The sequence below is a fragment of the Hemiscyllium ocellatum genome, chromosome 23 (genome assembly GCF_020745735.1).
Source record: "Hemiscyllium ocellatum isolate sHemOce1 chromosome 23, sHemOce1.pat.X.cur, whole genome shotgun sequence".
Classification (NCBI taxonomy): domain Eukaryota; kingdom Metazoa; phylum Chordata; class Chondrichthyes; order Orectolobiformes; family Hemiscylliidae; genus Hemiscyllium; species Hemiscyllium ocellatum.
In genome coordinates, this window is record NC_083423.1 from 12,566,112 (window position 1) to 12,579,562 (window position 13,451).

Sequence of the window (13,451 nt, forward strand, 5' to 3'; positions counted from 1 at the left end):
TGGTCCTTTTTTTGAAAAAATCCCCAACTTGGGGAAAAAAAGGTCTCTATTAGGTAACTCTTACTTCCGTACTAACTGATCAAAGGACATTACTACATCTCCCTCAAATAAATCACCCATTCAAGGTATACCCCTAGCTGCCCAACGTTTAAATCCTGAATCTATCATACCCACTAAAAGGTGTAAACAAGATGTTTTGCCAATATTACCTTCCTCTGCCAAATTGCCCTCCATGCTTTAAACAGCATTGATGACTATTGAGATATGGCAATATTTCCTAATTGTCCTCACCTTGTCCAAAAACAGCAAACTGGTAAGGGGACACCTTGCCTGGGAGACCTCTGTCTAGCCATATTGAAAGAGGGTCCCCACAAACCCACTTATGTAGGTCAAAAGAGAGCTTAATTGGCAATTTTTAGTGTCCGGAAGGTCTACTCCCTCCAATCTGTGAGGCAACTGCAGTTTGGCTAATTTAATGAAGGGCTGTTTACAGTGCCAGATTTAAAAAAAAAAGGTGCTGAACCCACTGTTCAGTCTCCTGAGTGTTTGTTTATTGAAAATCAGGGAGAGCATCCATAGAGGGTATAGCAAACGAGGGAGATATTCATCTTAATAAGCGCTATCCGAGCCAACCATGAGGCTGGAAGTGCCTCACATCTTTGGAGATCTTGTTTAATTTTTTTCAAATAATTGAGTAAAATTGGCTTTAACAGCCAATCCAGAACAAGAGTAATGAATATGCCCAAAATACACAAAACCCCCATGACCACCTAAATGGTCACTCAAGAGCCAACTCATTTGTAAGACCACCCATAGGCAGTCTCTGATTTAGCAGAATTAATCTTATACCCTGAAAAAGCATCAAATGCATGAATGCATATCAGGCAAGGCACCAAGACTGCTGGATTGGTCAAGAAAATTAGAACACCTGCATACAGCGAGATCTTCCTGTAATTTTGACCCCACTTCTGGAGCTGATATATTGAGATCCCCACGAATGGCTTCTGCCAATGGTTCAATCACCAATGTAAAAAGTAATGGTGAAAGGGGACAGCCCTGCCAGCTGCCCCTAGAAATATTAAAATTGCTTGATCGTACCCTAATTGGTAATGACCGCAGCAAGAGGTACACTGTAGAGAACCTTTACCCATCTTAAGAAAACTTCACCTAGACCAAACTGGTCTAGAGTATAGAAAAGGTACAGCCACACAACTCAGTCAAATGCCTTCTCTGCATCTAAAAGAAATTACCAATCCCTGTATTAAATGCTGTTGACATCGCTGTAATCTCCCCTATTCGCTATAATGGTTTATGGGGCACTTCTCTTTCTGGCAAGGTATGCTAAGTATTTGCCTGACTTGTCACTATGCTCGTATAACCTTGGCTTTGCAAAAGCCAGCTCCTTCGCCGTCTGCGTGAGCAAGGAATTTAGTGCAGACCACAGTGCCGTAATCCTCTGTAGTTTGACCAATGAGGGTCTATCAAAATAGGCCTTCTCGGCTGCCTTCAACCATGCTTTAAGGAGACGTTGCTGCTCACACTTCTGCCGCTTCCTACTTGTGGAACATGAAATAACTAACCCTCTGGCATTAGCTTTGGCAGTTTCCCAGAGAACAGATGAGCTATCAACCGAGTCTATGTTGATGTCTAGGAATGCCCGAAATTCCCTCGAGAAATACTCCACAAACTTGCTGTCCATGGGAATAAAGGGGTCCAAAAACCATAAAACAAACCAACATATGAAGCACCAATAACGCTGAGTAGGGGAACTCACCCCCTGCCCAGAGGGGGCAACTACCTGTCTGAACTGCCCATAAATAGGCATCTATGCATCTCAACCACCTTAACTTCTCCCAGCTAGAGCCGCATCGCAAGCACAAGCTAAAACGAATAAATGCCCCATAGAATATCAGTATGAATAAAAACTATAAAAATAAAGGGTGAATAAACACCCCACCCATCCTTTGGTATGTCCTAACTTCGAAATTTTTAAAAATGTACATCATAACCACCAGACATAGTTTGAGCCAAATCATCAATAGAGGAAGAAAAAGAGGAAAGTCAAAGCGCCAACTGGTTTTCCTTCATTTCTTTTACAGAAAAAAAACATACCCAAGCAACAATATTTATAGATACTACAATTGTTTAAATTATGTTAGTTTGTCCACAAAACTCTTGCCTTCTCCCATGTGTCAAAGAGATGCATGGATCCATCTAAGGAGATCCGAAGCCCTGCCGGATATCCGAGTACCGAACCCCAAGCTCCTTCAATCTTCTCTCGACGCCATCATACGATTTTAGTTTCTGGATCACCGCCGCTGAAAAGTCCTGAAAACAAACGTGATCTTAGACCCTGCATAAATCAGGACCTTTGGATCCTTCCCCTGGAGTCTAGAAGCCTCCATGACTCTCTCCTTATCCCGGTAATGATAGAACCTCACCAGGAAAGGAGGGCATTGACCCAGATCCGTCCTCCATGCTGCGACCCAGTGAGCCCTCTAGCTTCAATCCTCATGCCAGTCTCCAAGTCAAGAAATTGCAGAAGCCAATCTTCAACAAATTCCACAGGCCGTTCACCTTCTTTACCCTCAGACCAATGATCCGAATGTTTTTTTTCTCCTATCCGTTTTCAAGATCATCTACTTGGTCATGCAAATTATGAACCTTAGTGTTCAGGGCTTGGATCTCTTCCTTGAATGAACTGGCATCAGCTTCCACCGTTGTGACCCAATGCTCCACCTCATCCGTCCTTTTCTCCAGGTCTCCCAGCTGCTGCTCATGTAGCATGAGACTGGAGCCAGCTTCTCTTCAAGCTGTTTCCCCAACATAGAGATCGAGAGCTGGTTCACCAGGTCCTGGAGAGTAATTGGCTCAGAGGCTGCTGCAGGCCTGGCCTCAGATGCTCCTCCTTTTTAGGCATTTCTGAAAATACAAGTCAATGCTTCTTGGGGCTCCACAATCTTTCCAATGCCCCAAGAAATCCTGATGACCTGGATTGGGTGGGTAAAAGGACCGTCCTACTCCTGCTACGATGCGAAGCTCTGCAGTGTGATCTTCTCAGATCGCCACCATCTTAGATTCCCCCTGCCCCCCCCAAAATTTTCTTCTCTAGCCAGAAGATAGTTGGAAATCCATATTTCACAAAGCATATGATCTGTCTGTACCTGCCCTTTTATCTGTTGATCCCAGTATCCAAATACTCATTTGGATTATTGCATTTTGTGCCATTACATTTCTGATGAGAAAACCATTCCTTCCAAATGGAATTTGCTCAAGGTCTACATATACTTATAACTGTGCACGCTCTAGCATTTTAAAATCTTTAGGTTATCCATTAAAAAATAAGTCTGAGCTATCTGAAGTCACTCAGTTCAAGCACAAGGCAGGCACTAAATATAGCACTTTCCTCAGTGATTTTTTTTTAAAAACCTGTCCTGGGTAGAGGGGACAGAAAGGCAGAAAAAAACTTCACAATGAATACTTTTCACCTTTGTTTAACAAAACTTTTTAATATTGTTAAATGGCTCTACATTATGAATGCCTTCCCACCTTGTTAACCCATTACCCTTGCCTCCAGTACCCCATTGTTAACTGCTAGTTGTTGAGTCATGCTCAGTTGAAGAACCTCATCTTTCCCTACCTGCTTATACCCTATGCACATCCTTAGCAACATGCCCTGCATCAAAAACTTATTTGATTAGATTCCTTACATATTAATCTAACACCCAAATCTCAAAGCAATTCCCAGTATTTAGAGTACAACATAACCATTACACATTTGCTGTTTTCTTGTCTGCAGGGCATGACAGCACAGTAGTTTCACACATCAATTGCAATCCTTAAGATATGTACAGGCATTTGCAGTTATAGCTTACACGAAATTATAAAGATGCTCAAAATTATGATTTCTTTTGAAAAGGAGATAAAGACTTGCTAGCAAGTCTGGGACTTTATTTCCTTGTTAATTCTACTTCAGCTGTATACACCAATATTAACTCCATTCATCCCAAACACTACACATCTGTTTCAAAACAAACAGGACACAAATGCACAATTGAGAAGCCTATGCTGAACCATGGGTTTTGGTTGCATTATAGCAATAAAAATCAAGAAAGGTTCATCTTGTTGCATCTCCCTTTAGCACATATCAACCCTTGTGAAAAGTACTCATTGTGCACTATTACTCAAAATGGTATTCAAAAAGACGATTTGCTGTGACAAAGCTTCAAGTTTACAGAAATAACTTCACTGCCATTATACTTAAAATGAGAATCAGCAAAAATGTTGATAAACTGCATATGCTAGACTGTTGATGAAGCACTGAAACAGACCTTCATCAACTCTTCCATACCAGACCTAGCCCCATTTGCCAGCATTTGGACCACATCCCTGAAAACACTGCTTATTCATATAAGCAAAATACCTTTCAAATATTTACTTGTACCCACCTCCACCACTTCTGGCAGCTCACTCCATACATGCACCACCCTCTGCCTGAAAATATTACTCCCAGGTCATAGAGTCAGAAGAAATGTACAGCATGGAAACATACCTTCTGATCCAACTCATTCATGCCAGCCACTTGTTCCAATCTAGTCCCACCTGCCAGCACACAGCCCATATCCCTCCAAACCCTTCCTATTCATATACCCATCCAAATGCCTTTTAAAGGCTGTAATTTTACAAGCCTCCACAACTTCCTCTGGCAGCCCATCCTCTGCGTGAAAAAGTTGCCCCTTAGGTCTCTTTTGTATCTTTCCCTCCCTCACCCTAAACCTATGCCTTCTGGTTCTGAACTCCCCCCATCCCAGGGAATAAACCATGCCTATTTACCCTATCCAAGCCCCTCATGATTTTATAAACCTTTAAAGTCACCCCTCAGCATCCACGCTCCAGGGAAAACAGCCCCAGCCTGTTCAACATCTCCCTAGTGCTCAATTCTTCCAACCCTGGCAACATGCTTTTCAATCTTTTCTGAACTCTTTCAAGTTTCACGACATCCCTCCAATAGGAAGGAGACCAAATTGCACACAATATTCCAAACATGGAATAATGTCCTGGACAGCCACAGGATGACCTCCCAACTCCTGTACTCAATACTCTGGCCAATAAAGAAAAGCATACCAAACACCTCCTTCACTATTCTACCTGTGACACTACTTTCAAGGAGTGATGGACCTGCACTCCAAGGTCTCTGTTCAGCAACACTCACGAGGACCTTACCATTAAGGTGTGCAAGTCCTATTTTCCCCAAAATGCAGCACCTCATTTATCTAAATTAAACTTCCTCTGCCCCTTCTCAGCCGATCAGATGGGCTAATCAAGATCCCAGAGGTAACCTTCCTCACTATCCACGACACCTGTCAGTCATCGGCAAACTTACTAATTATAGCTTGGATGCTCACATCTAAAATCATTTATATCAATGATTAAAATTAGTGGACCCAGCACCAATCCTTGTGGCACTCCACTGGTCACAGGCCTCCAGTTTGAAAAACCCTCCACCACCAGTCTCCTTTGAGCCAGTTCTGTATTCAAATGGCTAGTTGTCCCTGTATTCCACAAGATCTAACCTTGCTATCCAATCTACCATGGGGAACCTTGTCAAACAACATCCTACTAAAGTCCATAGCGATCATGGATGTTACTCTGCCCTGAATCCTTTTTGTTACTTAAAAAAACTCAGATCAAGTTTGAGACACAATTTCCCATGTATAAATCCATGCTTATGTTCCCTAATCAGTCCTTACCTTTCTAAATACACATACATCCTGTCGCACAGGATTTCCTCCAACTTACCAATCACTGATGTCAGGCTCAGTGGTCTATAGTTCCTGGCCAGTCCTTACCACCTTAAACAGTGGCACCATGTTAGCCAACCTCCAGTCTTCTGGCACCTCACCTGTGACTATTTGTAGCATCAATACCTCAGCAAGAGGCTCAGTAATCATTTCCCACAGAGTTCTAGGGTATACCTGATCAGATCTAGGGGATTTATCCACTTATGCTTTAAGACAATCAGCACTTCCTCCTCTGTAACATGGACATTTTAAGATGTTAAAATCTATTTCCCTCCATTCTATAGCTTCCATGTCCTTTTCCACAGTAAACAGATACAAAATACTCATTTAGTATCACCTCCATCTTCTACGGCTCCACACAAAGGCTGCCTTGTTGATCTGAGGGGTTCTATTCTCTCCTTACTTACCCTTTGGTCCTTAAAGTATGTGGAAAAACCTTTGGATTCTCCTTAACCCTATTTGCCCAAGCTACCTCATGCCCCCTTTCTGCCCTCCTGATTTCTCTCAAGTATACTCCTATTGTCTTTATACTCTAAGGATTCACCATCTATTCTGTCTATACCTGACATTTGCGTCCTTTTTCTTAAAGCAGTTTAACTTACCGGTCCTACTGTTCACCGAGGTGGGAATTTGTTGCAGACATTTTGTCCCCTGTCTAGGTGACATCCTCAGTGCTTGGGAGCCTCCTGTGAAGCGCTTCGGTGATGTTTCCTTCGGCATTTGTAGTGGTTTGAGTCTGCCGTTTCCGGTTGTCAGTTCCAACTATCCGTTGCAGTGGTCCCAATATATCAACCACTGCAACGGACAGCTGGAAGCACTTCGCAGGAGGCTCCCAAGCACTGAGGATGTCATCTAGACAGGGGAGGAAACATCTGCAATACAAAATTCCCAGCTTGGCGAGCAGAACCACAAGAATGAGCACCTTAGCTACAAATCTTCTCCCAAACTTTGATTACCAGTCCTACCTTGTTCTCTGCTTTGTCCCTGACTGTTTGACTCACTTCAATTGTACCCATCTCAGTGATGAAAGAGATCGATATCTCCCTGGGTCCCATCCCCCCCACCATACCAGTTTAAAAATCCTCCCAAGCAGCTCTAACAAATCTCCCTGCCAGTATATTAGCCCCCTTCCAATTCAGGTGCAATCTGTCCTTTTTGTACAGAAGACTTCTACCCCAGAAGAGATTCCAATGATCCAAAAATGCTAATCCTTCTAGGCAACAGCTCCTCAGCCTCCTGCTCTAACCTCCTAATCCTACCCTCACCAGGAGTTCTCTGGCTTTTACTACTCAAGGACCTCCTTTTCAAATTCCTCCCTAACTATATCCTTCCTTCAGAATCTCATCCTTTTCCCCTTATGTCATTGGTTCCAATGTGTACAATGACCTCTTGCTGGGCCCTCTTCCCCTCGAGACATCCTTGACCCTGGCACCAGGGAGGCAACACCATTCTGATTTTTCACTGCTAGCCACAGAAACGTCTGTGTGTCACAGACAATCCAGTCTCCTAACACAATAAATCACTTAGAACTTAAATGTACCCTTCGTTGCATCAGAGCCAGTCTCAATATCAAAAACTTGGTTGTTCATGCTACAGCCATCACCCCCTACATTTACCTTTTTAAAATCTTTCATTTTATCCATGCCTCTAAATTATTTTATAAACTTCTAGAGGTCACCCCAAGGCTTTCAATGCTCCAGGAGAAAAATCAACCTATAACCCAAACCCTCAAGGCCAACCAAAACCTTTAAGTTTTTTCTGCACCCTCTCAAATAGCTTGCAAACAGCAAACCCTTTTGATTGGCCTGCTTTGGGCCCTGGGTGTCCGGTTTTGGCCCAGAATATGCACATGGTATTTTGTTTTACTGAGGCACATCTGCCTTATGTGTCTAAATGGTGATCGGTTTTTCAGGTATTGTTGAGCAGCCCTTTTCCACTTGTTAATGTGCTCTGCTGCCTCTCTCATTTTCAATTCTCTGGTCTTGAATCTTGCAGGGCCTCCTTCTAGTCAGACTTGTCTGTGTCTTGGACGGAGGTATTTCCAGGATACCTGCTTTTTGGCCAATTTCTGTGCCCTGTTTATTTTAGTTGCTGTACTTGAATGTCTGGCTTTAGTTACTGTAGCAGATTTCTTTTTAACCATTTTATTTTACTTCAGCAGTTGGATAAATTGAATAGCAAAGGTTAGGCATGTTCAAAATTAGAGGGCATTTTGTACCTCCAAGAGAGATTTAATAGGAACTGGAGGGACAACTTTCACACAGATGGTGGTTTGAGAATGAACTGCAGAAATGAGATGCAGGTACACTTACAACACTTAAGTCATTTGGACAGGTACATGAATAGAATGGCTTAGAGGGATTATAGGCCAAATGCAGGGAAGTGGGACTAGTTTAGGTAACTTGGCCAGTATTGATGAGTCTGCTTCTGTGCTATATAACCAAGTTTAAACAATATCCTTCATATGTTACATGTAAAAAAAGTCATACATGGATATGACAAGAAATGTTGGAAGGAAGCACCCATTATGCTGAACAGATCGTAGCCTGAAGGAGTGCGCAGTATAGTCTTATGCAACAGCCTACCAGACTAGACAATAGGCAGACATGCGAATATTCATAACTTGACACAAGTTAGAGCAAAATAGCAGATGCTGCAAATATCAAACTTGGATCTGGGTTTGCAGTTACATCACAATATGGACAAATCAAAATCCTTACGATGTGTGAGCTGGTCATTCAACCTATCAAGTCCGCACTGACCCACTGAATATCCTCACCCAGATTCTTCTATTCCTGCATTTCCCAAGGATAAACCACCTAGTCTGCTCATCCCTGGACATTAGAGCAATTTAGCATGGTCAACCCATCTAACCTGCTGACTTTTGGACTGTGGAAGAAACCAATGCAGACATGGGGAAATCCATATGGCCAGAGAGTGGAAATTAACTCAGATGCCTGCTGCTGAGAGGCAGTGCTAACTACTGTGCCACCCCATGGGGCTCAACAGCCAAAAGGTATAAGGCAAAAGCACAACTGAGTGATATAAGTGGTGAAAACAAAGGTTTTTGTTGGCACAGCTATGTGGTTGGTATATTTGACCTGCAGATAAAATACTAATATTTCAGTCAGTCAATCTGAATTAAAACACAGCAAGGCAGAAAAGCATCAATACCAAAGGTAACCACCATATGGGATGCAATGAATAACTCATTTCATTTAGGTTAATTTATTTACTCAAAACAAATAGCAGAATACTAAGTGGTATATGAATAAGAGGACCTTTGCTAACCCATAGTTCAACCATTTAAAATATTCCAAGACCACTTTCCTAATTTACAGGACCTAAGATGAAATTGTTGCCAATGACTGCTGAACTCAAAATGTCACTACAATGAAAGAGTCCACAGTAGAGTTAGATTATTTTACTTCATGTTCATAGTAGAATGCAGGCAGCAAGTGTATTTTTCAAGCCAAAGTTTTCAGTATCACCAAAGACATTTTTCACAAATGTGCAAAATGGCTACCATGTGTGCCATGTGAATGCTAACCATATCTGTACAACCAAAAGTTCCACATAATAAAAGCATACCTGTAACAAAGACTCAAAGCAAAAGATTCTAGTGATTCAGGTACAAAAAAAAATGGAGAGAAGAAATTTTCCTGTTAATTCCTCCCAATGTTAAATGCACAATATTTTTGACGTGGAACCTAAGGTGTCAAAATGATCAGTACAAAAAGATAGATCCTTAAAAAGGCAAGGAAATTAATAAGGTGCTTTGCTAAATTTAAAAAAAACTTAAAGTGTGCTTGGCAATTTAAGTTTTTAAAGCATTTACAATCTCATTGTAAAATTTAGTTTGCTGTTAAAAACCTTGAAAAAACCTTGTCAACATGCATTACTCACCAGACAATTGAAATGTTTGAAATTACCATTTGACGACTGCGATGCTTCCACTCCAGTATCAGATGCGTGCAATACTCAGTCAGAAATATACACAGAAACAGACCCTTCAGTTGAACTCTTACATACCAACCAGATATTCTAATCTGATTTAGTCCTATTTGCCAGCATTTAACCTGTAATCCTCTAAACTCTTCCTATTCACATCCATTCAGATGTCTTTTGAAATGCAGTAACTGCATCAGCCTTTACCACCTCCTCTGGCTGGTATGCAAATGATGGTTAACCTAGCAGCATTCTTGGATTTCAGCAACAAAGCTAATCTAAATCCATACAAGAGTTATAAAATTAAAGCAAATATCAAACAACAGACCAAGTTAACAGGGAGTTTTCATATAGCCTTTAAATTACAGAATGCAATTGTGAAACCACTTCATCCTAATGTGTGCTTTAATATAGGTAATCAAGACAAGTCCCAATTCAATGCAGAACTGAGAGTTGACTAGCTCAGACTTCCACAATTAAACCATGTACCAGCTGCACTATTTGTTATCCAACAGACAAACACATTGCTTTTCACTTCCACTTATGATAAGATTTGCTTGGTGCATTTGGGTAATGCTACTCCCAATACTAAACATAGAGGGTTTAAGTGGTTACTAGTTTTTGTTAAATATAGTTCTGCCCATCTGTTCCACTTTCTCTTCCAGGTGGGAGTCTCAACTCAGTGGCAGCATCCATCCAGGTCTTGAGTTCTAGATCCTAGAATCCCTACATAGTGGAAATTTGGCCCAACAGGTCCACACCAACCCTCTGATGAGTTACACACTCCCCTCTTCTCCCCCCTCCTACCCTAATTATCCCACATTTACCCTAGACTAATGCACTAAACTACACATCCCTGAACACATTCACCTAACCTGCAGATCTTTGTATTATGGGAAGAAACCAGAGCACCTGGAGGAAACCCATGCAGACATGGGGAGAACGTGCAAACTCCACGCAGTCTGAGGCTGGAACTGAACCCAGGTCTCTCGCACTGTTAAACAGCAGTGCTTATCATTGAACCACTGTGCCACCATGGATGAAAACCCCATTCAGGAATGAAAATGTCTGGGCTCACATTATGAGGTTTCTAACTGTCTTTCAAATGAAATTAAGACCCATCTGTTGGAAAAGTCAAGACATTGTTTTCCTGACGTCCCAGCCATTATCCTTCAAATAAAACAAGTTGATTAGAATTTGCAGGGTCTTCTGGTGCAAGTTAGCAGCTGTCCTTCCTTACATTTTCACACGACCACATCACAAAATGTAACACATTGGCTGCGATGCAACTTGGGATAATAAGTAGTTGTAAAGTGTTGTATTTAACGACAGATTTTTCTTCTTTCCTATACTACATGCCTTGGCTTTGGTAACTTGATAGTTAGTTTTTACAGCTTGATCACAAACTTGCATTTACTCCCAAGTCCTGAACCATTAGCCATTTCCTTCACATTGTTCAGAAAAACAGTAGAGGTTTAATTTTTTCAGTTTTTAAAAAAACAATTGTTTTCAATTATTAAACAAGCCAAATCAAAATGCATCCAACAACAAATTAAAATAGAATAGCTGTTTCTGAAAAATTAAAAGTGTCTTTTCTACAATATGAAATCACCAATGCAAGTGTTTTCTTAATGAAAGGGCAGAAGGAATGGTAACTGCAATGTTAACACTCAACTGAGGGGTGTAAATTGTATTGCTCAACCTATATTTCACTGATTTTCAGAAAAACAGGTCCGAAGTCCTGTTGTTATGTAACTAGATCAACTGTTGACCCTCTAAACGCACTGATCAAAACAGATTTGAATCATGAGGATATAATTTGTACCCAAAACAGATCACCTCAAGTCTAGGTGAAGAGATAGTATATAAAATAATATTTAGGAATATAGGCAACATGTTTACTTGCACAGTGCTATCAACTTCAGTGACTGAAAAGCAACTGAAGGAATTGTGATTTCATCCCAAATTAGGATTATGTGGGACTAAGATGAACTCACATTCCCAGAGGTCACAAATTTAAAAACTTGCTCTTGAAGGATCCTTGGTGAGGTGCTGCAGTGCATCATACAGTAATAGATTGCTGCCACTTTGCACCAGTAGTGAAGGGAGTTGAATGTTGATGGGCTGCTGGTCAAATAGGTAAAAACAATGACTGCAGGTGCTGGAAACCAGATTCTGGCAGAGTAGTGCTGGAAAAGCACAGCAGTTCAGGCAGCAGCCGAAGAGCAAGAAAAGGGCTTTTGCCTAAAACGTCGATTTTCTTGCTGGTCAAATAGGCTTCGTTCTGGATGGTGTCGAGTCCATTGAGGGTTGTTGGAGAAGCTACACATATCCAGGCAACAGTGTGTATTTCATCACACTCCTGATACGTGTCTTGCAGATGGTGGACAGACTACTGGGAATTAGGAGGCACTGCCCTGTAAAAACTTCCACGCATTCACTGCGGTCACACATTCTTGACATCTTTATTACCAAAACCAGGGAAAAAATGAATGCAGACACCGCTGGACACGCTCAGTATCCGAAAGTAGGTTTTAGCATTTCAACTGTGCCCCTTCTCCCGAACATTTCAGTTGCTGCCAAAACCCGCCGAACAATCGACCATTTTGTTCTGAATTTCAGCATCCGCCGCACCTTGCTAATGCGAAAATAATCCATGTACTGCCCGGATATTTTTTTTAAAAAAAGCCCAAGAGCTCCCATCACCAACCATTTCCCCGACCTCAAACTTCACCGCCGGCAACGCACAAGCTTCCGGTGTGCGAAGAGAAACCGTCTAACGGCAACCTTACAATAGCAAAAATGATGAGAGTCTCCTGTGTAGGGGAACTAGGGGAGTAAATTCAGAGGGAAAAAGACAGCTTCTGCTCCCCTCCCCCACCGGGAGTTGATCCCTTTGCCCAAATCTCTCCATTCCATTCCATTCCCCTCCCCCCTGTCTCTCTCTCTCTCTCTCCCTGACTCAGCTAGAAGCAGAGAGAGGCCTGAGGCCTAGGCGGGCGCTGCCGAGCAGCCTCGCCCCTTACCGCTCACTCAGCAGCGGACCATCAAAGCCGAGGGCAGACTCACCGTGAGACCGGTGCCCAGCACGATAACATCGTATTCCTCATTCATCTTGGCCGAGAGCGATTACTTCTTTCGTCCGAATTTCGGGGAGAGAGAGAGAGAGAGAAAAAAGGCGATGGACGCGGACCTGAGACAATCCCCACCCCTGTTCCCCTTCTCCCGTCACTGAAGCAGGCACATGCGCACTACGCGCTCTTTGTAAGGGAGCGAAAACCTGCCAGGCGGAACGCAGGCTCCAAGGCGCATGCGTAGAACTCCACTGCCGCACCCGAGGACCTTTCACGCAGGCGCGTTGCGGTAGACCGCCCCGCCCATGAGCCGTCAAGTACCTCAGTTCCACATAACGACAGGTTTTTGGGGGATGGGAGGGAAGGAGGTGTGGTTGCGCAGGCGCAGTGGAATTTCCGCCGCTTCTGGGCAGGCCGCGTGCGGGCGAACGTTTGACGGTTGGTGGCCATCGATAACTTCGGCAGCCCTCCCCAGTCTCCTAAAGGGTAAAAACAATGACTGTAGGTGATGGAAACCAGGTTCTGGATTAGTGGTGCTGGAAGAGCACAGCAGTTCAGGCAGCATCCGAGGAGCAGTAAAATCGATGTTTCGGGCAAAAGCCCTTCATCAGGTATTCCTGATGAATAC

The 13,451-nt window shown here is 42.7% G+C and overlaps 1 protein-coding gene across 1 annotated transcript in view; it reads right to left on the minus strand.

Moving 5' to 3' along the window:
* Positions 1-12,994, minus strand: part of gdi2 (GDP dissociation inhibitor 2) — a 40,187-nt gene extending 27,193 nt beyond the window's left edge. Inside the window, exon 1 of the mRNA XM_060842699.1 lies at positions 12,819-12,994. Coding sequence (XP_060698682.1) covers positions 12,819-12,863 — 45 coding nt within the window. The 5' untranslated portion in view covers positions 12,864-12,994. The remainder of the gene's footprint in view (positions 1-12,818) is intronic.
* Between the last annotated feature and the right edge of the window lie 457 nt (positions 12,995-13,451).